The sequence below is a fragment of the Lates calcarifer genome, linkage group LG23 (genome assembly GCF_001640805.2).
Source record: "Lates calcarifer isolate ASB-BC8 linkage group LG23, TLL_Latcal_v3, whole genome shotgun sequence".
Classification (NCBI taxonomy): domain Eukaryota; kingdom Metazoa; phylum Chordata; class Actinopteri; family Centropomidae; genus Lates; species Lates calcarifer.
Window position 1 is genome coordinate 9349327 of NC_066855.1, and position 24531 is coordinate 9373857.

At 41.6% G+C, this 24531-nt stretch overlaps 1 protein-coding gene across 2 annotated transcripts; it reads right to left on the bottom strand.

Moving 5' to 3' along the window:
* Positions 1-511: 511 nt before the first annotated feature.
* On the bottom strand, positions 512-23535 carry LOC127139174 (supervillin). Of its 2 annotated transcripts, none has more exons than XM_051066185.1 (5): positions 23092-23534; positions 10488-10994; positions 6461-6495; positions 3391-3452; positions 512-712 (listed from the first exon to the last, which is right to left on the bottom strand). In XM_051066185.1, exons 2-5 carry the CDS (start codon positions 10874-10876, stop codon positions 527-529), a joined length of 672 nt encoding a protein of 223 aa, XP_050922142.1. In that variant the 5' UTR covers positions 10877-10994; positions 23092-23534; the 3' UTR covers positions 512-526. The 2 variants fall into 2 exon arrangements, with proteins under 2 accessions (XP_050922142.1, XP_050922143.1); XM_051066186.1 differs by lacking the exon at positions 512-712 and adding an exon at positions 721-2857 and having other exon boundaries at positions 23092-23535.
* Between the last annotated feature and the right edge of the window lie 996 nt (positions 23536-24531).

The window sequence follows — 24531 nt, forward strand, 5'->3', positions numbered from 1 at the left end:
AACACTTCTCGACTGGGAGGAAACGGAGAACAGTTCAAACTCCGTGTGGGCAAAAAAGGGACAGGAATGAACTTAATTATGTCTTTATCTACACACACACACACACACACACACACACACACACACACACACAGTCCAGACTTTTTACTCCAGTGGTTACAGTGCTAAGTACAGTCTGGCTCTCACTACTCTAGCTATTAACTTCAATCTGGTTTGCATCACCATGGCTACCACATAGCCCTGAGTGTTTCTGTGTATATGTGTGTGCGTGACTGTGTGTGTGCAAGAGAGAGTGTGCTATTAAAGGCAAGCTCTGCAGGTTTATCTGGTTTATCTCTGCAGCTTTTTACATCAATGGACAGCCTTCCAATTGCTCTGTAATTACCTTTGTGCTCCTTAAAGTCTGCTCTATCGTCTGTCCGTCCCTCAGTCTGTGTGTGTGTGCGTGCGCGCATGTGTGTCAGTTGGTTCCAAGGTGTTCTGTCTGCATGTGCTATGGTGTCATGCATCACAGTTCACAAAATCTTTAACTCAACTGCTTAAGTTTTAATGTAGTTAGCCTAATGAAATGGGAGGACCACAGTGGCGTGAAAATCAATCTGAACCTGCTCACCTGGTCGAGGACTTCCTCTTCTTCACTGCTCATTAGCTGTCGCTTTTCTCTGCCACCAGCACGGCAACCGCTGCTTCCATCCTCCGTCCCCTCCAGATCCTAAAGGCAGAGAGAAGGGTGACGGTGGTTTGGAGCTGAATACTGTTGAAATCCTACACCAGCTGTAAAAAACAAAACTTGATAAAGGAAGTAAATGAATGAATAAGGCTCCACCCCTCCACTTGAGCAAAGCAGGCACGCCTACAAAACGCTTCCAGCTGATTTGCTCGGAGGTCAGTGCTGTGGTGTGTGAGTGATTGTGAAGCAGGGTTTTACTGGTATGAGAAATCTACCCACCTTAAGTACATAGAGTAAAAACTAAAATGGAGACAGACGAGTACTCCCAGTACTGCATTTTCCACATTAAAACAAAGTCTCCTCGAGGGAACCATTCTGGATTTGTTTTTATTATTTTTTTTTTTCCATCTCTGAGGTTAAACATTGCTTCACTGTCTGAGTCACTGTCCATTTTTCAGATCAGAGGGTAAGATACAGTTGATAATGTAGGGTTATTACCCTCTGATATCCCTTTATGAGCAATTTACAACGAAAACAATCGTACTCTGTTGTTCCCAAGTTAAATTTAAGACTTTTTATAACTTTTTTACACCACATAGAATGCAGTTTAGTGCTTTTTGAAAGTATGATGAAAGTAATGATGAAAAACCAGTAGGGATGATATGGCTTATAAATATATAACTTTTTTTAAACTTCCGTAGCGTATAACAATAATTCCTAATGATATAATTAACTCAATAAATGAAACCTAGGCCCAGCTTAACCAGTTAAAAATGATTCATTTACTTTTCATTTATATTTTTGATAAAATCAACACTGGTTCATTATAAGACAATGAGCTTCCTAGCTACTGTAGCCAACAGCACTGACAGTGCTTGCTACAGATGCTACTATGAAAGATAAAATAAAACATCTCTAACTTAGATTTGAAACGTTTGTGAATAAGATTTAACACTTTTGAATGCATTCTTGTGTCTTTTTTGTTGTGGAAGCTGAATTAATTACTTTAAAGTCTTTTCAAAACTTGGAGACTGGTGAATAGAAATATGGAATTTAAATGTCTCACATCATCTCTTTTATACGTCTACTAGTAGTCAGAGTCTTTTTAAAACCTGCATACAGTGTGAACCATGCAGCTGTGTGAGAGCTGTGTCAGTAAACACTTTGCCGACGCCCTGGGGTGACCTGGTGAAGATAAGTGGATCTCCAGCTGTGAGAAAAGCAGCGGAAATCAAAAGCTGTTTTCTCACAAAATTACATACCGAGGCTTACAGAATTAGAGGCCTCTTACAAACTAACTGATGCTCACCAATTATAAAGAAAGAACTTATTTTCCACCCAGCATGAATATATTTCCTTCCGCAAAACATTTTTATATACTCAGGAAATTCAGTCAGGAATATAAATATATTTAAATGAGCTGTATCTTTCTCCATCTCCATCTACACATTTTACTGCCTCTGTCCATGCTGGAAAGCAGACATACTATAACCTCACTCCTACTTGGGCTCTTCTGCTGGAGACACTGACTCACCGGCTTTCAATGGGGGCAGAGGAGGAGAAATGAGTGATAAGGGAAAAGTGAATACAGTGAAGGAGTATCTGTCACTGCTGATGACTTTCAAGTGAGAGACCTGAAAATAACAAAGACGTAGGACAGCACAAAGGACACGGGAAGAGAGAAGGAAAAAAAGAGAGTGTGATTGTAAGATAGCCTCTTTGTGGGAGTCTGTTTTCCCAGCAGGTTTTTTTGGTTGGAGCGACTCGCTGCCATCTGGGTTCACTTGGCCAACCTTGGCACTGCTTTTGGTCTGTGAAGGCCAAGTTAGAGCAGCTATTTACATCCAATATCATGAAACCTCACCGCTTCTGAAACCTAAGCAGCCTGGGAAAGCCCCACACTCAGGTCCTTTTCAAGCACATACATGTAGATCTCCCATAGGACTGGGGACACTATCAAGTTTTTGTCTCTGAGTGCATCTTCTAGCTCTTTGGACTTTTCTTCCCACCATTGCTTTAAGACCTACATAGAGTGTGTGTGTGTGTGTGTGTGCTGAAGTCATGACTTTGGCCAAGCATGCATCCAGGTGCAGGACAGCTCAGTTCTGCATGGAACAGCTCAATTTGTTATTAATGGAGCAAACTTCCAGAGGGGGTTGAAGCACACACCAGCTGCACTGGAATGGGCTGCGAGTAAATCAGCAAGAGAGACGAAAAGAATTATCCATAGACTGGTCATAAAATATAGATATAGCATCTGTGACATCACTCATGAATTTAGACAGTGACATTTTGACTGTGTGATGTCATCTTGGCAGTTTTAGGAGGTATGTAATTTTAACTAAAAAAAAAGTGATGCTTTATGGAGCTGAGGTGGAAAGAACAAGTGGCCAAGACATGTGAATTAGGCAAACATACATTAAATGGCCTGAGCTTCTATGACAGTTTAGATAGAGTAAATTTACTTTGGGCTCGTGGTAATTTTAACATTCTCCAATAAAACTAGCATATATCTTGCCTTATTTTGAGCCAGGAAAACCTTGACAAACAGCAAAATGTTTGACACAATTAAATGTTTGTGCAATATAAATGGTGTTACACACACACACACACACACACACACACACACACACACACACACACACACACACACACAATCAATCACACAATACAAAACATTTGGATAGAGGGAGATGGAAGGCAAACCTAAAATACCATACCTTAAAAAGAGACATTTTGGAAGCGACGGATCTCTTGGATGAGTCTACAGGCGTCTCATCAACTGAAAAGCACACACACACACATACACATACACAAAGTTGAATATGTGTGCAACAGTGAGGCACTTGTTTAACTGGTGCAGAGAATTGCTTCCTTACAGTGGAGTCACACATGATGAGGTAAAGTGTCACGTTTGAATGATCGTCTAAGATGAACAGTATGATGCATTGTTGATGCATGCAGACACAGAACTGAGCACAGAGGTGGATTTAACAGTTAATTCAATACAGGTAGTCAAAGGGCCAATGAGCTGCACACACACAAACCCACACATTACACCTTTTTAGGTCAAGTTTTCCTCAGTGGCAAAAACTGCTTGTAAAATAAAGACGGGAAAACTGACAGGATATAATCTTATTTGCTGCACCCATGCTTTTAGGGTGTCATTGGATCAGAAAAGGAAATGAAAATAGCAATATGTGCACTGGCCTCAGGTTAAGCCTGATAAGCCACCAGGCATCAGTGGATTCAGTGAGTGTATCAGTGACTTAAGAGAGTCATGGTGAGGTATTTGATTTTTTGTTAAAGAGAGGACTACATTTACATTGCGCTTTTGTTCATGTGCGAGTGAGACAAAAAATAATTTTTCATCTGAGTTGTTAAATCAAAACCAGCCATGAGAACAGTATAATCTTCTAATCTGAACAAAAGGAAACAATTACATTTAATGGTATTCCAAAACAACACAAATTTCTTAAGTCAGCACACTCAATCCTATTCTCCCACCCTCAATCAGTTTTTATTGCCTTGACAATGTAGCATTTCAAGCCAAAGTGGTCCCCCCTCCAAAGAAAACAAAGGAAAAAACAAATCCAAATAACGGCATGTCTCTGACAAACTCCCCCTTTTCCAGTGGAAAAAACTGTTCATTGAGGCTGTAACACTCTAGTTATGATTTATGTTTCCCAGCTCCCCTGCTGTCCAGAACTTAGCATGATTTAGTTCAGATGATGAAACATTAAGCATTGCAGAACGCTGATTCCACTCAGACTGTACTCCTTTAGTTTTGACTCCAATCCAGTCTTTTTTACATCATCATCCATCCAGCATCCAAGTGCGACAGAGAAAGAGAACAGACGAAGTCAAGAGATGGAAAACACTTCAGCGTACCGACTCTTCCACAAGTGTTTTCATCCATCTCATAAGACTGCCAAGCTGTAGCTGCTGAGAGCTTAGTGGATGGGCCTTTGACCTTTTAATGGCCGATAACATCTGCATATATGTGAATACATTGGGTTCATCCAATCTGCATGATATGTTTTACAGGAGCATTACCTTTCCTTATTCCCACCAGTGGTATTGACTTTAAATGAACACACTATACCTGTAATGGATATGGTCACCTGTTGTGTACAGAGATTATGTAGGAGAAATTCTAAATATGTTCGGATGCCTTTGCAGCACCTGTCCAGTGTATCTGTGCTAAGTCGTAGTGAGCTGTTATCATTCGGAATGCACTACTATGACAAAATGCAGCACATACAGTGTCTAAGTGAGGGCCTGTACAATATGTTTGGTATCAAACAGATGTATGTATTGTTGGCTTGAGGGTTGGCTGAAGGGTCGGGAATCCCTTGATGCAACCATGAAAGGCGTTTTGGCTCAGAGCACTGACTGTTCTGCCAGCTTGGACAGGAAGCTCCATCGGCCCTGTGAATACACTGCCAATGCTCTCACACTCAAGCAAATATCTCAATTCAAGATGAATACTGACTGTCCTTTGTTTCTCTTTCTAGCACAGTTCTTACTTTTCTTTTCCAACCAGAGAAATACACTTTTTGCTATCTGAATAAAACCTGTGATTTTTCCAGCCGAGGGCAACTGGACCAGACAGACATCCAGTGATTTACACTTTGACAAACCAGCTCTGTCTGTGTTACCATTTATGCATCCAGTGCACTTCTATATTTAGAACATAATGCATAATGAATAATGCATAATTTTGATCAATGATTACCAGGAAAAACATTAACAGACAAGGTATTAGATTAGAGGACTATCATATAATGTGACCTCAACATAGTGGCTTCCATAGCTTATAACCTTAGACACTACTCCAGTTTTAGCTCCTTGCCTCTCCTTGTTTTGAATAAATGTGGAAATTATTTAGACTCTGTCAACCAGACTTCCTGATTGACTTAAAAGGTAGAAACGCTGGTTCACATAGTTGTGCAAGTAAACAACGTTACACAATGCTGCTTCACACGTCCTGAAATACAATCAAACCATCCTATCACCTCTCTCTGTCATTATCTTTCTTTTTCTTGTGCAATCTAGCACTTGCGCGCATACACACACACACACATCATTGACTAGCTGGTAAACAAGCAAGGCAGACAAATCAAATACGTAGGCAGAGAGACACATATGAGTAGGTAAGCCAGCAGCCAATGTGTAAAAAAGCAGGAAGCCACTGACACAGACAGGCAGGAGGCACACAGACAGGCAGACAGGCAGACTCTCAGGCTGTGGGCTCAGGTGGCTGAATGAGAGTCAGAAAAGCAGCCAGCGGCCCGTGTGTAAACTTAGCCATTTTCTTTTCTCTATAGCAGCAGGGTCCAAAATTAGTTTGTAATGCTAGCTGGCTGAAACAAGCTTACAGCATAATTGCATATGATCAAACATTTGCACAGACAGACACATGAGTGTAAGCGCACACCCACTAAGTCACAGTCTTTGAACAAAAACTCTGCAGACACGTGCCAAACATTATCTCCCTCGTTTTTTGAAAAAGAAAACCGTGGCCCGAGGCACAACATTCACTTCAAATTAGACAGCGAACAAAACACGGCCAAGCACATCAGTAGATCTGTTTTCTTTCACTCCTCATCAGTGGCAGGGTATAAAAAAGCAAAAATCCATAAACCAGGTAGGTGATCTGACATCAGCAATGAGCTCAGTGTTCCTTTAACACTGAGTAATAGAGATCACTTGAGTGAGTTAAGGGATAAAGCAGTCTGTGGAACAATATGGGATGTGAGCGCAGTGAAAGTGGAGGGTTCGTCTTACCCTTTGGCTCCTCGGTGTCATCAGTTTCCAGCAGCCTGCGAGAAAGAGAGATGGAGACAAATGAGGTCACTCTTTAACATACTGAAGTGATGAAAGGATTATGCGCTGTTACAACCGGTATATAAACTTAATTACACAACTATAACCTAAAATGCACACTCAAGCCACATTTTTAAAAAGCCGCAAGTAAAAAAACAGGGATGCAGAAAGACATTTACTTTTCCTTGTATGATATGCATCCCACAACATTTACTCATGCTGCTCCTCCAGTCCCCTGTTAGCAATGACAGAGCAGCAATGCCTGTGTAGCATCTGAAGATGGCCATTCATCTCTAAGTAATGGGCGTTAAATATGGATGGGGACAGCAGCTGCCTGTGGGGCAGCAGCAATGATGTAACAGGAGAAAGAGGGGAGGGAGGGGGCTGCTTTAAACACAATAGAGAATCGTGGTGGACATCTGGAGGGGGTCAAAGGTTACAGAAGATGGGGAGATAGCCCCAAGCTCATCTGTGCAATTGAGATCTGGACCAACCCAGGCAGTTTTAAATGACTGCTACTGGCTTGATGAAGCCTGATCCATTTCAGATGCATTGTTTACTCCAAGTACATCTCATTGTGCTTCATTACAACACTGCAACTACACAGCTGTGGGGTGCACAAAATAAACAAACAGCAGTAGTTTTAATTAATAATATGACAACTAATGTCAATGAGTGATGAGCTGCTCTGAGCTACAAACTTCATATTATACAAAATACTACAGGGCACACTATAAAATTTCACAGTAAACATCAATTAAAAATATGATGTGGAATACATTTCTTATATACACATATAAATACTGAACCCAACTCAGATTGTCTAACTTTTCTATCTTTGAGTCCCAAAACATTGTTGAAAAGTAATTTTTACAGCAGCATATTATTATGAGTAATTTTGGGCTTGGGTTTGGCCACTGTAGACAGTTTTGTCAGTTTCTTGCTGGCACGTCTCAGTGCAGCTTTGTGATATTGTGGGAAATCAGAATATGCCAGACCAAGATATTTATGGTGTGTGAATATGGGGTAGTTAGAGACAGAGGACAAGTTGAAGTAGGTGTAACAATAATGTAATACACAGCAATCTGTGGCTGTGTAATATACACATGAACTTTAAAATGATTAACAGTATCACGTAATTTACTTAACTTCAGCCACATGGGTAAAAACACTACAGTATGCAACACTACCAGTTTAAGCCTACTGGAAAATCTGTTTGCAGACAGCAAACAAACAATCTTGGTGACTGATGCCTCCTAGTCTTCAAACGCTCAACTCTGCCACTGCAAGGCTCAGTGACACTTCATCAACCCCACCCACGCTTTGACTGCTGGCTGACAGGGAGGGGCCACACACGTCGGTCCAATGCTCCAATAAAAACTAACCAGATAAGAGGAGTGGAGTGCAGAGAGAGGACGAGAAGAAAAATAGCAATATAGATTGAGTAATGGGGGAAGATGAAGGAAGAAATGTTAAAAACACATTCAAATTAGGGCAGGCCAGTCATTAATCACACATTTACAGTAAACTTCTTCACTCTTGTTCTATTACATTATGTCATACACGCAAAGCATTAAGTGGGACTGTGAAACAGGGACAGAGAGGGAGGAATAAGAGAGTAGAATGGATATAATCATGACTGTGGCATGGTGAAAAGATTTAAATTGTTGTTGTTGTCTCTAAGTTGTGCACTTAACTGTTGGAGAGCTTGGTGCTTCATATGGATGGTGCTGTTAAAGTCTGTAATGGTTCAGTCATGTAAACAATAATTAGCCCAAATCACATCAAGTCTTGTTTATAATATATATATAATAAAGGGTGTGACTAACGCCAGTGTGCCAGTAGCACAATTACTGGTGTTCAATACACATGCTCAATAAAACACAGAACCCAAATATGTGTGTGTGTGTGTGTGTGTGTGTGTACACATAGACCTACCTATCTGTGTACCTTCAGATAAAGAATCACATCTTTGTACAAACAATGCCCTTACTATATGTACTACGGTTCAGGTGCTGACATCAACTGCCAAACCAAGTAACCCGATGTGTGTTGAAGAAAAAAGCTAAGAAAGCTAAGATTACATTTACATGAACAGATAAGTTAGGTAGTAGCACAGTACAGAATCTGTCTTTTCCTATATTGCTAAGGGTGAATTTCAAGAAACTGTTGTAAATGTCAAAATGCAGTGTTTTGGAATGTCATCCTTCAACTGCAGCTTTGCGTAGGAAGAATTCCTGTCTGTGTCAGATAAACCTGTTGACTGACAGTTTTCATTATCACTGAGACAGCTGAGTTCCAGTTTCCCTCATGCTATTTCTGTAACTGACACACAAACATGTTGCCAAAGATGCTTCAGTGAATATGTGTGAAGCTCTTATCATAAAACAAATGCAAGTCAACCATAAAAACAAATACCCCAAGTAATTCCAATATATGTGGGGGACCAGCTGACATGCTTTTGACTGGTAACAATGGAAACTATACATCTCTATAATACTATATGTATCATAAGTGTGCATACGTGCACATAAGACTGCACAGCTGGAGTTTGACACGCAGCGAACCTCATAACAAAACTGACAAGATTAGTAGCTAACGTGTCAGGCATGCGAGACAAACACATCAACACGTCAACCCGTCTTTGTGTTCTCTGTAATTAAAAATGTAGTCCACATCTTTGTGTGTGACTTTACTCTGTGTTTTGCCAAATATCCTTCCAGCTGTGGTGAGTTGACACACTAAGTAAACAGTTCCCTTCACACTGCACGATATGCAAAACACAATTTTATTCAAACTTCTTCCATATCCAAGACCTGATGGTTTAAAAGATTTCATACTGGGATTGATTTCGATACTAAATTTTGCACTTAAACAAATTCTAACATAAGCTGGGTCATATGAAAAACAAACAAAAAATTATTTATTCTTAAACTAACAAAGCTCTGTCATGAGAAGATTATCAAGTAGGGCCCATGACAGCTAAGATCTGATTAAACTTGTTGTGTTGCACGTACCTCATTTCTTACATCACAAGACATGTCTTTCCCAATCTTATAAAATAATTGGTCCATAATGCTGAACAAGCCATCAATCACAGCTATCTAGATATCTTGCTTCATTAAGCACAGGGCATGAAAACTTGGCAGAGCCCAACTTCCCAACCCCCAAAAGCCCCAAACTCTGAAATTATCTTGAAACCCTGTCCATCTCCCTTCTCCTCTCTCTATCGTCATTCCCTCAGGCTGTTTTTCAAGCGCAGACAAGTCTGGCTATGTGCACACAGCAGAATCCCCAGCTTGATTACAGCTCAAACATCCCCAGACCCACGACTGGACATGTTTTACTCCATCTATGTACAAAAGTCTTCCAAGTCATCTTGACAATGCCGATTTGTTATTCCCATAGGTGTTAAACATGTGAGATCTCCCATATGACTGTAAAGTGAACCAAAACAAGCAGCGTTCCTGTCATCACTGAAAAGCATACCATAGCAAAATAAATGTGGCAGTTCTCTGCTTGGCCAATTTTGGGAATGTTTGCAGCCATGTTTACTTCAAACAGAAGATAGCACTAAGTGTTCTGCAAATGTGCAGACTTCTTGCCTCCTCTTCACTCATTAGAAGCCAGCAAGCTGTGGGGATCTGAACATTATGCTTCAAGTTTCAGCAGATTTACTTGTAAGTCACATGTGTATAGACTGAACAGCTACTCAGTGCTCTGTCTGTTCTCTTACTGGAGTCAACACTGAGTTACATACAAGGATATCTAAATAATAGATGATGATTTTATTGCAGTCAGTTCCTGAGATGTTAGCCTGGGCCACTTGCACTAGGCTTCTGAGTCTCATTGCCTTGCCAGCTTAGAGTTTCATGTCCCTGGCCAAGTTTATGTCACATTGAGAACAACTGTGTTACTGGTCTTGCACAAACAACGGGCAAGAGGAGTGTGCCTTTGTTTAAACTTGTCACAATGTGAAAAAACTAACCTGAAATGAGAAGACGTCTTTATGGAGGAGACAGCTTCTGATTTAGAGGATAAATCTGTGTCAGTTTTGAGGTGAGTGGTTGCCTCTTTTTCCCGGGTGGGCTCATCATCTGTGCACTCCACAGGTTCTACTACTTTATTCCTGAGGCCCCTCCTGCTATATGTCGGCTCTGATCTGTTATCCTCATATTTTTCTTTCTCCTTGGTTGCTGAAGGTGCTGTTTCAGATGAGTCGCCAATTTTCCTGTCCCTACGGACATATTTGGAGGTGAATTCTTCTGTGTTGCCATAGCGCTCCGCAAGCTCCCTCCTCCTCTCTGCTTTATAGCGGGCAATTCGCTCGGCCTTGGTCTCTGGGGCCGAGCTCTGCAAGGTGTCTATTCCATCCATTATGCAATTCAATGCAGTTTAAGTGATTCCGATTTGCTTCTTCAACTGGTACAGTGTCCAATCTTCTTGTAGATCTCCCTCGACAGCAATGTCTCACTCCATCAGAATCATCCCAGAGCTGCAAGCGGGAAAGGAAGACATCATTAGTGAGTTATTATGATTGTAGAGTACGATTTCAGAAGACTGGCTCTCTAAAACTGTGTAAAACCAGATGTACCAAGACATACAGTTCTCCAGCTTTCATAGGAAACTGGCTTAGCTGAAGAGTTCCAAGCCAAGCCCTGCCCTGCCCCAGCAAACACCCCCCCCTGTGAGAATGATGTCAGCCAGCTCTGCTCAAAGACAGCCGACCACCGCAGTGAGACTCTCATATAACCTCTATTCCATTGACTCACATTGAGCCACTTGGGAGGGGGGAGGAGGAAGTGAGAGAAAGTGAGAAACACACATCAAATAACATCTTCATCCCATTTTATTCCTTACTTATTTGAGGCTTTGTGCCCAGGCTAATCGTCTCTTGAGCATTATCCCACCCCATAATGAGTCTGTATTTACTACAAACACACTGCATGAGAATCTCTAAATTGCCCTTAAGTGTGAATGTGAACATGCTTGGCTCTATTTATGCATCTTCTCCAGTGTGTGCACAGACCCAGGTACAGCTTTCCAGCCTCCTGGGTCCCTGAAGAGATGAATCTATTTAACATCTCCTTCAAACATCTGGGAGAATAAAATGTTCTACTAAATAACTTTTGACTTTTCAATACCTAGTGAGTTAAATTTAGGAGGTAAAAATTAGGAGGCTGAGTTGAGCTCATTTTGTTCCATTAAGTGTTCACAGAGCAGAAAACCAAACGTGGCTCAGATGCAGAGGTTTGAAAACTGCACTCATGTAAATGCATCGCCAGCTTACAGCAGCAACGAAAACTGCGTGCGCGCTGGTTCTGATCGCTCTGCACCGAGCACAGGGGCTTTTCCACAGACGTTTTTTCACAGTGCAAGTATGCTTACGATGCTCTGGGGCTTCTGTCCGGAGAAAGCCAGAGCACAGAGGAAGAGATGAATAAAAAGGAGGTATATTTATGTTACAGAGCGGGAGGGGTTTAACACAGTCCCCTGTTTTCCATTAAATTACAGGGCATGAGTTGATTCAGCGCACTGGTTCTCACATTTATAGTCAGGAGCAGGGAAAAATTATAAAAGTGTGCTGTGTCTGGACAATGTTAATCATGAGAGAGTTGAGAACAAAGAGGGAAAGTGAAGAATGGGTCAAGACACCAGGGAAAAGAGAGGCTAGCCTGGTCATAAGAGCCTTTCCTGTAATGATGACAAGCTTGAACAAATCTCAAGTGCACCTCTCTGACCCCTGACCACCTGCTGGGCTATAAAAAACAGTCCAGAATTAGGACTCTTGGTCTGCTTCAAAAATATGTCTTTGAATATTACACTGGAAATCTGTGTATATGTAAGGGAATGTGTGTGTCTGTGGTGAAGTGAATATGTGTCTTTAAGTCTTCACCTTGACCTCTCGTATACCTCCTCCACCTAACATAACAGTGCTTGGGTAAACAATGAGGGACCATAGTGCCTCCCTTGTGTAAATTTGAAAAAGTTTAACCATAAACTGTTGCTCTGCTGGACAATTACATGCTGTCTCCTTGTTATACGCCTGGGGATGCCCACCACACCTACACTGTGGGAAAGGTATGCTCTAACCTATGTAGCAGAAAAAAAAATCACCATCTGTTTGTTAAGTTAACAAATCGGCACAGTTTATTTCCATTCCAGTTAGTCCAGCAAAAAAAATGCCAATTAAACTTAGCCAGAACAGAAACTAGGACTGACTCTAGGAAAGTGACCAGGATCAGATGAGTCTAAAGCTTTTTAAATGGAGTTTACTGCATAATATGGAAACCAAATGGACTCTTAAATAAGCAAGCCTAATCAATTAGTATCAGTAAATGCACTGCTACACGGCCTCAAGCCTTCAGGAGCTCTACGACTCGAGGTTTGTTTTAGTTTTAAACTGAAGCAACAGTAAACTGTGATGCTCCTTAATCTGTCTTAGATAAACAGCCATTTTCTTCATCAAAAATGAATGCAGAGATCTCTAACCTTTGGGTTTCAGCTGAGTGTCACTCCAGTGCCTGTGAATTGCCTTATGAAGGCAAAAACCATCCTGAGTTTGGATGTTGATTTCAGGGCTATGCACGAGCTTACATAATTCACCTAGGTCATTACCTATAAAAGGAGTGCTACACAGTATGCTACACTAAAGCCAGTCTGCAGAGACCCAGAACATCGAGGCTGCTTTGTTTGGAAGCTGCCTCTGTTATTTTAAGCAACAAGGGGGACTGAAAACACAGTTGTGAGTCATACTTAAACAATCATCACCCCTATCAGCAAATGTGAACTCACCCAAGAATATTTGTTTTGGTAGGCAATTTACACAGCCACAATAGCCCAAGGTGTCGTTACCTATTTATGGTTATTTCTTCAGAAAGACAGGCAAGTGGAACAAGCAGAAATGTGCAGAACCCAAACACATTAAGAGGGTTACGAATACGATCAAATGTGCTAGTACCGATCTAGTAAAGGTGGTTTTGGAAGCAAAAAAATGTGTCTGCCAACATTTGCATTAAATTAAAATAGATAAGCGAGCTTGTTTGGTCTGACTGTCCTACGTGGTACTCAGTGTCACATCTATCACAGCTGTGGAGTATGCTGATGGACAGAATGTGAGGGAAATATCCAAACACATGCACAGCTTTTGTTTCACTGGCGACAGCGTGTGTTTTGCTCAGTTTGCAGTTATGCAGTTATACCAGTCCTGCTGGTTAATTCATACAGGCGATATTATTTCTGCTCCTCTAGGGCATGTAAACAAACCGAGTCCTCCATTTCCAATAACTAGAGTGTTGTCTGACCTTTTGTTGCCCGTTGGGAGTTGTTACTGGCTACAAGAGGAAGATCTGTCTCAACAAAGGCCAACAGTGTCACTTCCCAACTGTGGCCCATATCCTTCTTCATAAAACTCAATTAATCAGGAAATGTTACTCATAAACCTGGCAAATGTCCAAAACTCTCTTGGGAGACAGGATGGGTAAGGGCAGTGAGAAATCTTTGAATGGGTTGAAAAGCCAGACATCCCCTTTGTACTCAAAACAGTATCAGCTTTAGAATCATCATTTCCTCTTTTAAGGCTAAGTACTCTGTGATGGTCACATTTTTAAATATTTACTTCTTTGCAAAGATGGTCTGTGATTATAAGCAGTTACTTTAGATTACATAATATCTGCTTTAGCCCTACTAACAAACCACAACACAGCACAAATGCAGAAGTTTCAACACCCAAGACAGTTCAAACACGATTTGAAATGTACAGAGGGTTTTTGAGTTTATCTATGTCCATCAATCCGACAGTTCACTGGTTTCCAACCTTTTTGGTCTTTATAACAAAACTGTTTCAACCATGTATACATTACTTTTTGCATTTGTTTTAACTGTTACCCATTCATGCATTACTTTTAATAGTTTAGATCTCTCTGCTTGCTTGCTATTTAGTTTTCACATACTCAGCCCTCAGAACACATTGTGTTAAGGTGTTACAGCTGATACGACGTGGGTTTTTTTCCCACATGTGCTTGATGACTACAAAAGCACACTGTCTGTAGTTTGACAGTATCTATCAAAATATCTTAGGGTGTCCTTTACATGTAAGGATACTTTATACTAAATGTGTTACTGGGTAGCATTTTGATTTGATACAGAGGTGAGGAATTCAAACAGAATGACCTTTAAACACAGGAAGTACAGTGGCATAAGAAAGCTCTCAAAATACACTATCTGATAAGTCCTGTTGTGCCAACAATAAATTCTATCAACATCCCTCTGTGCACCAGACAAAAAGCTATTTGCAAAGTACAGAGAGAACGAATCATTGTTTAGTAGAAATTGTTGTGATGAGTAATATAATAAGAATATATGCACGAAAGGTTAGAGTAGGTGAAATTGAACTTGCATAAAGATTAACATTATGAAAAAGTGAGTTAACTAAAGCACCTGAAAAAAAAATTCCATCGATATTCAGTGAGTTCATTCTTACTCAGCTCACTGATGTCATTATCTACATGGGTGAAGCAATGGGAAGCAGGCTGGTTATGGGAAAAGAATACCTGTCACACAGAGCCATAGAGAGCACGTACACATTAACTCACTGATTAACTCCAAGACAAGAGCCAGACAGAAAGCTGCCTCCGAGTGTGAGGCTGACCTGTAGCCCACCACTCTGTGTATTTTTTCAGAAATTGCATGTCCACACAAGAGGACAGAGCAGGAATGCAGACAACACCCTACTTATAAACAGTGGATTTGCATGGGAAAAGTAGGATCTTAATTGTATAGATAAAAGAAATCAGGGGCTTTCTCACAAAGTGAGAAAAAACCCCAAGTGAAGCTTGGAAGAAGCGATGAGATATCCTGGTCACTACATTGGCCCAGGACCAAGAAATGTGTGTGCAAGCTCTGTTTAGCAAACATTTAAAGAAGACAGACAGTCTGCCTTTTAGTTTAACCACAAAGCCCACAGATCTCTATAAGTCATTAATTTAATGACAGGGGTGACAGAACTAATGGAACATACAGAGCTGACAACCAACAAATCAGTGTAAAAATGTGTCCATTTTTTCAGCATTACTGTAGTTCAGCTTTACTGGAATTCCCCCATCAGTTTTTTCTTATCTTACCTTGAACTCTTAGTTATCAGGACAGAGCTTTACACCTGAAACTGTTGGCATACTAGGTTTAAAATATACACCTCAGTTAAGTTGCAGTCACACTCGAAAAGGACACTACAGCTGCAACAATTATAACAACATTTTGCCATTGGAAACGTTCAGGAATCCACATAAAGTAACCACAAGCATCAGAGAGACTTTAAGACATCAACTTTCCTTTGCTGTGCAAAAAGAGAGGAGGCAGTTAAAGATGCAGCCAACTCCTGACACGCACTCTTCCTGAGGGAAGAAGGTGGAGAGTGGAAACTTCGTTCCGCTGAGAAAACCAGGTGCCAGTGTAAAAACAGACTGCCGGTTCTTCAGCTGGTGCAGCTCTGGGAAATTCTTGGGAACCATGAGGGAGCAAAACAAAAGATGGAAGTATGAAATACACTTTCACAGTTTCTCCGCACAGGATATCTGAGCGACTTCCTTGTGTTGAAGTTTTGTCATGGAATGCGTATCCCTAACTATCCCAAATCACTTTAGCAAGAAAGCCAAAACAAAACTCTTATTTACAGTTAAAGGAGAATCAAATCTCTCTTTCTCTCTTCAACATGCATCCGGACAAAGTGAGATGCCAGGCTTCTGTTGACAAATAATCAAAATAAAAAGGCATGTGTCCTTTGATTTGTACACTACACAGTATGTTTGTCTGTATGGTATGTATGACTACAACTGGGTCATGTGATCCCCCCATGGAAAGTAGATAGGCCTGAGTACGGGTCACCAGTCCCTAATCCAATAACTCCATCTTCCACATACTGGACATTAAGCATTGGCTTCTAACCGATCTATTCAACCACACAAATGCATCAGAAAACAGCTGAGGAGAGGGGGCGGGTCCAGGGTGTGTCACACTTTTTAAGCCACCCTCACACAACAATCAACCACATACTGAGTGGCCAATGTGTTTCTCATTAAAAAGCAATCTTTGGGTATTTAAGGCGGTTTAAGTACCGCGCCTCCAACTACTAGCAGCATGAAGTTTTAATTGTAATTGTAGAGGCTCACAACACTTCATCCTGTTGAAACGGGCCTCCGCTAATAGAGCGCTTCAAGGGATGATTCTGACAGGAGGGGAGGGGTGTGTTTCCTCTAACATGGCAAAAGCCCTTCACTCACATGACTCAACTCTTCCCTGGATTTGAGCTGCAAGGAAAGGAGGAAAAAAGTGGGAGGGAGAAGGGGTTGAATTGACAGAGGAAGGAAAAGCAGGGGAAAGAGGAAGAGGAGTATAGAGAGTGGAGGAGGCTACAAAGAGGAAGGGATGGATGAAAAGAGTCCAGAAGAAAAGGAGGGTGGGTAGGAGCGAATGGACAGAGCTGCAGAGGTCAGAGCAGGGGGGGTGAAGGAGATGGAAAAGAGGCTGGAGAGAATGGGCTTTTGTGGGGGTGGATGTGATGGCTTTGTTGGGCATGCGTCTCCACAGTGCCATGGGGCCCAAATCTGGTGGTACGGGGGCAGTGGGAGGACAAGATCTGCAGAGGTGGAGGAGGATGGGGCAAAAACAGGGCCAGAGACTAATCCATCTCTCCCTCTCCCTCCCTCTCTCCCCTCTCTTTCTCACATACACACAAAGTCCCTCAAATCCCTTTTACCAGAAGTCCCGCTGACTGTAGCCAGTCACCCGAAAGGCAGTTGACATAACACCCCCATGGGTACTCATGCCTGCAGTCTGCTTCGCCTTAGTAACTGACACTGTAAAAACTGTACTGACCCGCTTGAGGCAGATCTACCATTGTCACCAGGCAAAGAAAGTGTGCAGCTTGTCCCCTTGAAATCTTTGGCAAGGGGTGGGGTTAACAGCTTGTGCCATTCACTCTCAACAGAGCTATGAAGTTAAAGACAGAAGAGCACGTCTATGCTTTCCTTTTTTTTCTTTTACAGGCTAGCTCTTTGTCCTAGACTTCCGGCTTTCTATTTGCTGTATTCAAAGGAGCCATTACATGTGACGTATGGGAAAGCAAACAAGCAAACTGGCACAAAAACACACACTGACATGCAACTGAAGAATCATGAAAACAGGCCGATAGGAATACACACACTGGCTCTCCAGCAAGGCTGCAATCATGGAAGCACGAGTGGTGAGTAGGAAGGGTGGGGTTTATAAGGCCTTATATAGTTAAGCATAAACACACACTCACAATACACTAAATTGGATTCTTTTCAAAGAGCCAATGTAGGTCAGAAACATACACCAGCACAGGTTTTTTAATATACATATATGAATGGGACAGATATACTGTCGTAGCTGTAGTTAAAGCACCTACCCTCACACCAATCGCTACTCTTTGTTGTACACTAACATACAGAAAGCACTGGCTTGGTCCTACATCACTTCAGGTATTTTTGATGAAGAGTGGAAAATGTGGAAACCAAGGCATTCATCAATGTACCCGATCCAAGCTGTGCCAGCTATGTTGAATGAGGTCAGTTGCTTTCAATAGAACTTATGTTTTGTTTAATTTATTCTTCCTCTTCCGTGTGTACTTCTAGTATTTATTTTACTAGTTCCTTAAGGCATTTTCTATTACCTTTGCACAGGCATTTATTCTTGTACAGTAAAGCTAAATTTAAAAGCTACCAGTGAGGTGGAAATTTAACAGACAAATGACTTTAGATGTGTTAAAAGTAAAGCCTCCGATCCTGGTAATCTAACTAAATGCATTTTAAGTGTCAAAAGCATGCAACTCCAACTATTTCTACAAATAGTCTGAACCAAACACAAATATTAGTCATTACTACCGTCATTCTTGTTCACAGTTCACCAAAGAGTAACTACAGGGCTGTCTCCCCTTGGGAACCATCTAATGCGATTTTTCTGCTTGTCAACAACTTATCAACATGGCCTTCATCCTCACAATGACTGTCCTCTGTAAGATACAGACAAGACTTGAACAGAGAGAGGGAGAGGGTGACATGAGGAGGAGGAGGGGGTGGGGGGATCAGCAGGGTGGAATGTCTCATCCAGAGAATCCTGCTCGCGGGGTTTCTCCCTCTCAGCTCTCTGGTGTCCACTGTGCAGAGCAGACACCATCTGGCCAGCTGGAATGCTACTGAGCAGGGGGTGGAGGGGTTAAGGGGATCTCCTATCTTGAGGGGGATGGGTTATGGCTGAGAGATGGGAGTATTAACAGTAGTGGTACTAACCATTTAATGCCAGACAAACTTAAGTATTTAAAGTGGAAAAAGCAGAAATGGGAGAACTGTACGGTTAGCATTACTGAGGCTTGTTAGCCTTTCTGTGTCACAAAAACTTGTCGTGCTGGGCACATTTTGTTATGTTTGGACAGAGCCAGACCAGCCGTTTCAAACTGTTTCCCGTCTTTAGGCTAAGCTAAGCTAATGGGCTGCTGGCTGTAGCTTCATATTTACCATACACATATTAGAGTGGTATCAGTCTTCTTATCTAACTCTCAGCAAGAACACAAATAAGCAATTTTTACCTCATGTCTATAGCTTGATTAGTTTAATTGTTCATTATGTGATGTGTGCAGGAAATGACAACAGGTGACAGTGTGTTGTGGCTGATGAGATTTAATGTGAAAAATCAACTAACCACTCTCCTTGGCAGATATTCACATGGATTCCCCCTTAAAAAAAAACTGGTTCCTCAAAATCCTCAAAAAGTGAAACTGACATTTTTATGACACTATACCACCTGAATGACATAGGAACTATTGTTAAATATACAGACTGCACACACAATCTAACGGTAATAAAACTCTGAGAATAAGATTAAGCAAAGCATTATCTGGATTTGCTCTGTAAAGTTGTCCCATTAGGATGAATTCAAGGCAACCCATAAAAAACCCCTTCAATTTACATTAACAGAAAGTGCTGCTGTTTTTAAAAAGAATCCCCACATATGGTTTACCACAGATACATTTGTTTGTACGTGTGTTATTAATGGAGGTTTCGTGGCAACATCTGTCACTCGCATGGGCACAAAGAGAATAAAACCCTGCTTGACATGCACAGAAAGGGTTGCCCATAAAGCCACTCGTTATGAACATAAACTCAAAACACCCTCTGATATTTTATTCAGAGGCTTTGTTTTCAGTTGATGACGGTGTCAGATGAAATTCAGCTCTGGCACACAGCTAAAATAAAGTGAAATGCAGTATGGAGAGGGGCCTTGTGCTGCCCCTTACGCATGGAAACTATTATGTGTGTGCAAATCAAATGAAAGTCTGAAGTATAACCATATGCTTATGTGCCATGCAAATATTACACTGGTTAAAGACGTCACTGGAGTGGACCTTGGCTGTGCAGTCGCTGACCAAATACAGTTAGCATCTTGGTGTTGAAGCTGGAAGCAGTCCACCCTAACTGCTAGCTAGGTTTATAAATATGTCTTAGCGGAGATTAGCCTGAGGGTAACCCCTCGCACTCCTCCCTGTGGAGCTCCTATTGCTCACATTGTCACATCTCTTCTGCTTTGTATAAATATTTGTACTGCAGAACTTCTTGGCTGTGCAGCCGACATTAAACCCTACTGAGAGCTGAGGAGGAGAGGATGGGTCAGACCCAGAGAGAGTGGAGAGAGGGGGCTGAGAGGGTGGATCTTGTGCAGCCAAGTTTCTCAGTTCAGCTGCTGCATGTAACCTAACTGTTAAGTAACACAGGCAGGTACTGTGTAGCTTAAGATGAGAACTGCTCGTAATAGTTAGACTTCACTGACCATGTGAAGCACTACCTACCCTGATAAATAAAGGCAATCTTACTTTGTAAGAGTCTTCACAGCTTGGCATTTCATTACAAAAAAAGAACTGCTTCTTGCCAGGTGCAGAAATGCATAATACTAGAAGCTTTAATAAAGGCTAGTCAATACAAAGGTGTGTCTACATATCACTTCAGCCATCCAAAACAGACTTAAAAGTAGTCAGCTGCTAATTTCAGACTAAACTGAGGCAATATGGGTGCACAAGTGTAGTCATTTTGGGCCTCCCTCTTTTAAAGCCTTGTTAAAAACCTTAATTACCCATATAAATCTAAGTTACAAACCTAATTTAACAAGAGTGTTTTTTTAACATCCCTTCAATTACTTTTCAACTAAGCAGCACTCAGTGGGAGGTACATTTCACTCAGTGCACCAAAAATCTTTCACCTTTCTGACAGCACGCTGGCAAAACAGCAGCACGACACACAAAATGAAGGCCTAATGAGACACCTTCAACCTCTCTGAAGCTTTAGGAGGAGGGAAAGTCCTGTGACGGCTGCCAAAAAATGAGTTATAAAACATGCAACCACTGAGCAACAAGGCAACGCTCTGCTCCCACAGTTTTTGAGGGTCAAGTCAGTCAGTACGAATGCTTGCTGTGTATGTTATTTTCCCACATCCTGATCTACAAGGGCTCTGCAATCATTCTAGGGAAGAGGGGTTTAAAGAGGTGATTCACTTTACACTCCTTGCTATTGTTTTCTTGTGATGTTAGTGATCCAGGAATTGAAACCTGATCCGCGGTTGCATTCAAGACAACTTGCTGTGAGGATGAAGGAGGAAAAAAAAAGTGATCTTCTAGTACAGAAAAAGACAAGTCCCTGCAGCAGGGGCCCTCATGCTCCTCTGCCCTCTCACAAGTGTTGAGTAATAAGATCCCTGCAGGGGCAACACAGCACCACCTCCCAGACTGACTGACACGAGGCGTTCAGGTGAATGATAACACTTAACCACAAGCGCATTAACTCTCACTTCTGCTCAACAGCAATGCAGTGCCTCCGTCTTTGTTTGGTTGGGGGGCAGGGGGGTCTTAACATGGTCCAAAGAAAAGGCAGGTAATGAGCAGCAGAATAACGTAGGCGGGAGAGAAAAAGAAGCATGACAAGAGCCACTCCCTGCTTCTGCTCTGGCTGGATACCGCTCAGTGGCGACTGTGCTTTGTCCATCAACTTTCTGCTACCCCCACCACCACCACCACCACCACCACCACCACCCCCCTCAAAACTCCACAACAGTAACAAAAAGCAGCTTGCTTGGTTATTAATAAGGGCAAGTGGGTGCTGTCTTGACACATGAGTACATCTTATCAAAACATACATCTTTTTTTTTTTTTTTTTGGTCTTGCTCAACACCAGCTGGCTGAGGAAGGTCTTGGGAAACCTGCTGTGGCACAGGCCACTACAGTGGGAAAATTACAGTCTGGCAAGCCTCAAATATCGTAGCCCCCGGATATGAAGCTTCAATGAGTTTTATTCAGTTCAGCATTTGAGAAAAAAAAAGGCAACAACTACTCTCAAAATGATTGATAGCACAAAATTAAAAGCAACTGCAGGATTTTTTGGATGAAAGAAGGAAGGCAAAGTGAATGTGGGATACTTTGTTACACAATACATTTTTAAGATACTTCAGGTTGCATAATTTTTCAATAAAATCACAATATTTTCAACACAAACAATGGGATTCACAGGCTGGTGGAATGTGGTTAGAGCCATGTCCAGTGGAAAATAACAGGAATATGACTGTTGAAAGACACATACACTCATAGGCTACACCCCACAAAGAGTGCAGTCAGCATATTGTGAAAGGAAATCAAACAAGCCTCATCCTAAATGTACATAGTATCCACGCAGTGTGCAAGTATTTACATAGCCACGGTAGTTTGACACAGATAAACATGACTTTGATTCCAAAGTATTCTATGCCAGCTTACATAAACTAAGTGAGTAGTGACATTATTGTTACTTTTTTTCACTGGTGCAGAGCTGGAAAAATAATGTGCATAGTGATTGAGCCATTTCAGCCCTCAAACTTTTTTTAATCACTTTGTTTTCACAGGTGGTTTTGCACAACACAGCCTTAAACGCTCCCTCGTCTCCGTCACTGTTCGCAAAGGGACTGCTCAGGGTTAAACCTTGGCTGTGGAAAGAGGGTAGGCAAGCCAATCAGCTAGTCTCTGTTGACCAATTTGCCAAAGTAAGGCAGTGGGTGAAAGGATAAAAGCAGCTGGCTTTAAAGCCTAAAAATTCAATGGAGCACTGAGAGTCGCTCTCTTCATACGATGCAGTTAGTTATGGCACAAGCTTAAACAAAACTGCACAAATAGCAAATAGGGGTTTCAAGTGCAAGGTTAAACAGCAGAGGGGTTAATAAAATGCAACTTTGTCCTCCAGTGTCTACTGTATTGTAACTGTGAGAACAAGACTGATGATTAAGGAAGGAAACTACACTGACTAATGTAATGACATGTATCGTGAGTGTGTGTGTGTGTGTGTGTGTGTGTGTGACAGTGTTTCGACACAAAACCACGCATCACATCCTTATATGTAACATTTTGTTACCAAAAGATGTGACTGTCACAGCATTTCCTTAAACACCTATCAAACACCTTTCACAGGAAGCTCACAGTTTGTGCTAATCCCTCAAAATCAACAAGAGTCTGAAGTTGCAACAACGTAGTCGTTACAAAAAATACAACACACTGTGGGATAACATACCTGTAATAGTTTATGGAGGTCTGCTCATGAAGAACCCGCTGAGATATTCTTGTGAGTCCCCCTGAGAGACAGCTGTGCAAACAAAATGCGACGGAACCACAGTAAACTTTTAACCGCACACTAGCTGTGTTTTGGAAAGTTCCTGTCGACGCTAACGTTAACCTGAGCACGTCGGCAGTGAACGTTTCGCCGGCCACAGAGAGTCCTCGACGACAATGAAAGAAAAAATGAACATGAATCGACTCTCGTCTTCCTTAGAAAACAGTCAGGTTTTCTCTACGCATCCTCCACCGAAACTGAGGGGAGACACGGCTCCGTCCTGCCCGAGCAGGGTGCAGAAGCGGCGGTGAGTGGAGCTGCTGCTGTTACTGCTCTGGAGTAACTTCAAACTTAAAATGCTTTCTCGCTTCCGATTGGCCCAAACTCACGGGTGTTGCGTTCACGTGCTTCTAGTAAACGCCCCCTTTTTTGATTGGGAGGTTTAATTTATGTTTTTGTGGAAAGTGACATGCTACATTTACTCACGAATCAGTTACTCATCCAGATATTTCTTAGACAGATTTTTTGTATATAATATACCATCAGAGGGATGCATCAGAAAAAAGTGGCAGCCTATTTCTTAAGAAACAACCCATGCCCACCCCACCCGTACAAAGAAACTAGAGGGATCAACCAAAATACAGAGATGCCTCCTCAGAAATAAAGTAAAGAGGAAAAGTCAAAAAAGAGACACTACTGTAAAATTTCCCCTTCAAACTTCTGACTCTTTCATTTGATAAATTGTGAGGGCCAAAAGAGGTAAAAGTATTGAATATTTCACACATATAATAAGACACACATATAATGAAATAAAAAGATGAGAGAAAAATGAAGTCAAGTTGTGTAACATACCAGTGTTAGTTCCTCTTTCCTGTCCTGTTAATCATCTTTTGACCCCTCTGATTTATCTTGTGACCCTATGGAACCCTGCTGATACTTCCTCTATCTGTTCTTTCAGTTAACTAAGTTAGATTGCTATTTGTAATGGGGGATTTACCTTTGGGACATTGCTTTAATTGTTTTTCTGAAAACTTGTCTTTGCTGTATTTTCTGCGAGACTTGAAGGCATCATAAAGCCAGGTCTCTCACTCTCTTTCTTTGACTTTATGTCTGCCACTGACCAGCAAACGCGGAAACACACACTTGATTTATGTCAGTGATTTTCTTATACATCCAACAATAAATGCAAAGAGGATGTCTCTCTCCACAGTGCCTCTATGATAGCTCACAATAAGAAGGCTCATGTTAATGTTGCAGCGCCCCCTGCTGCTCATATTTAGACCACGTGTGTACCTCATTGTCTGGTAGTATGTTGTCTTCCAATTAAGTAAGCCAAGTAGTAATCAGTGGCTGTTGATATAGCCTAAACCAAAGGAAAAAAAAAGATGAATGATGAGATAA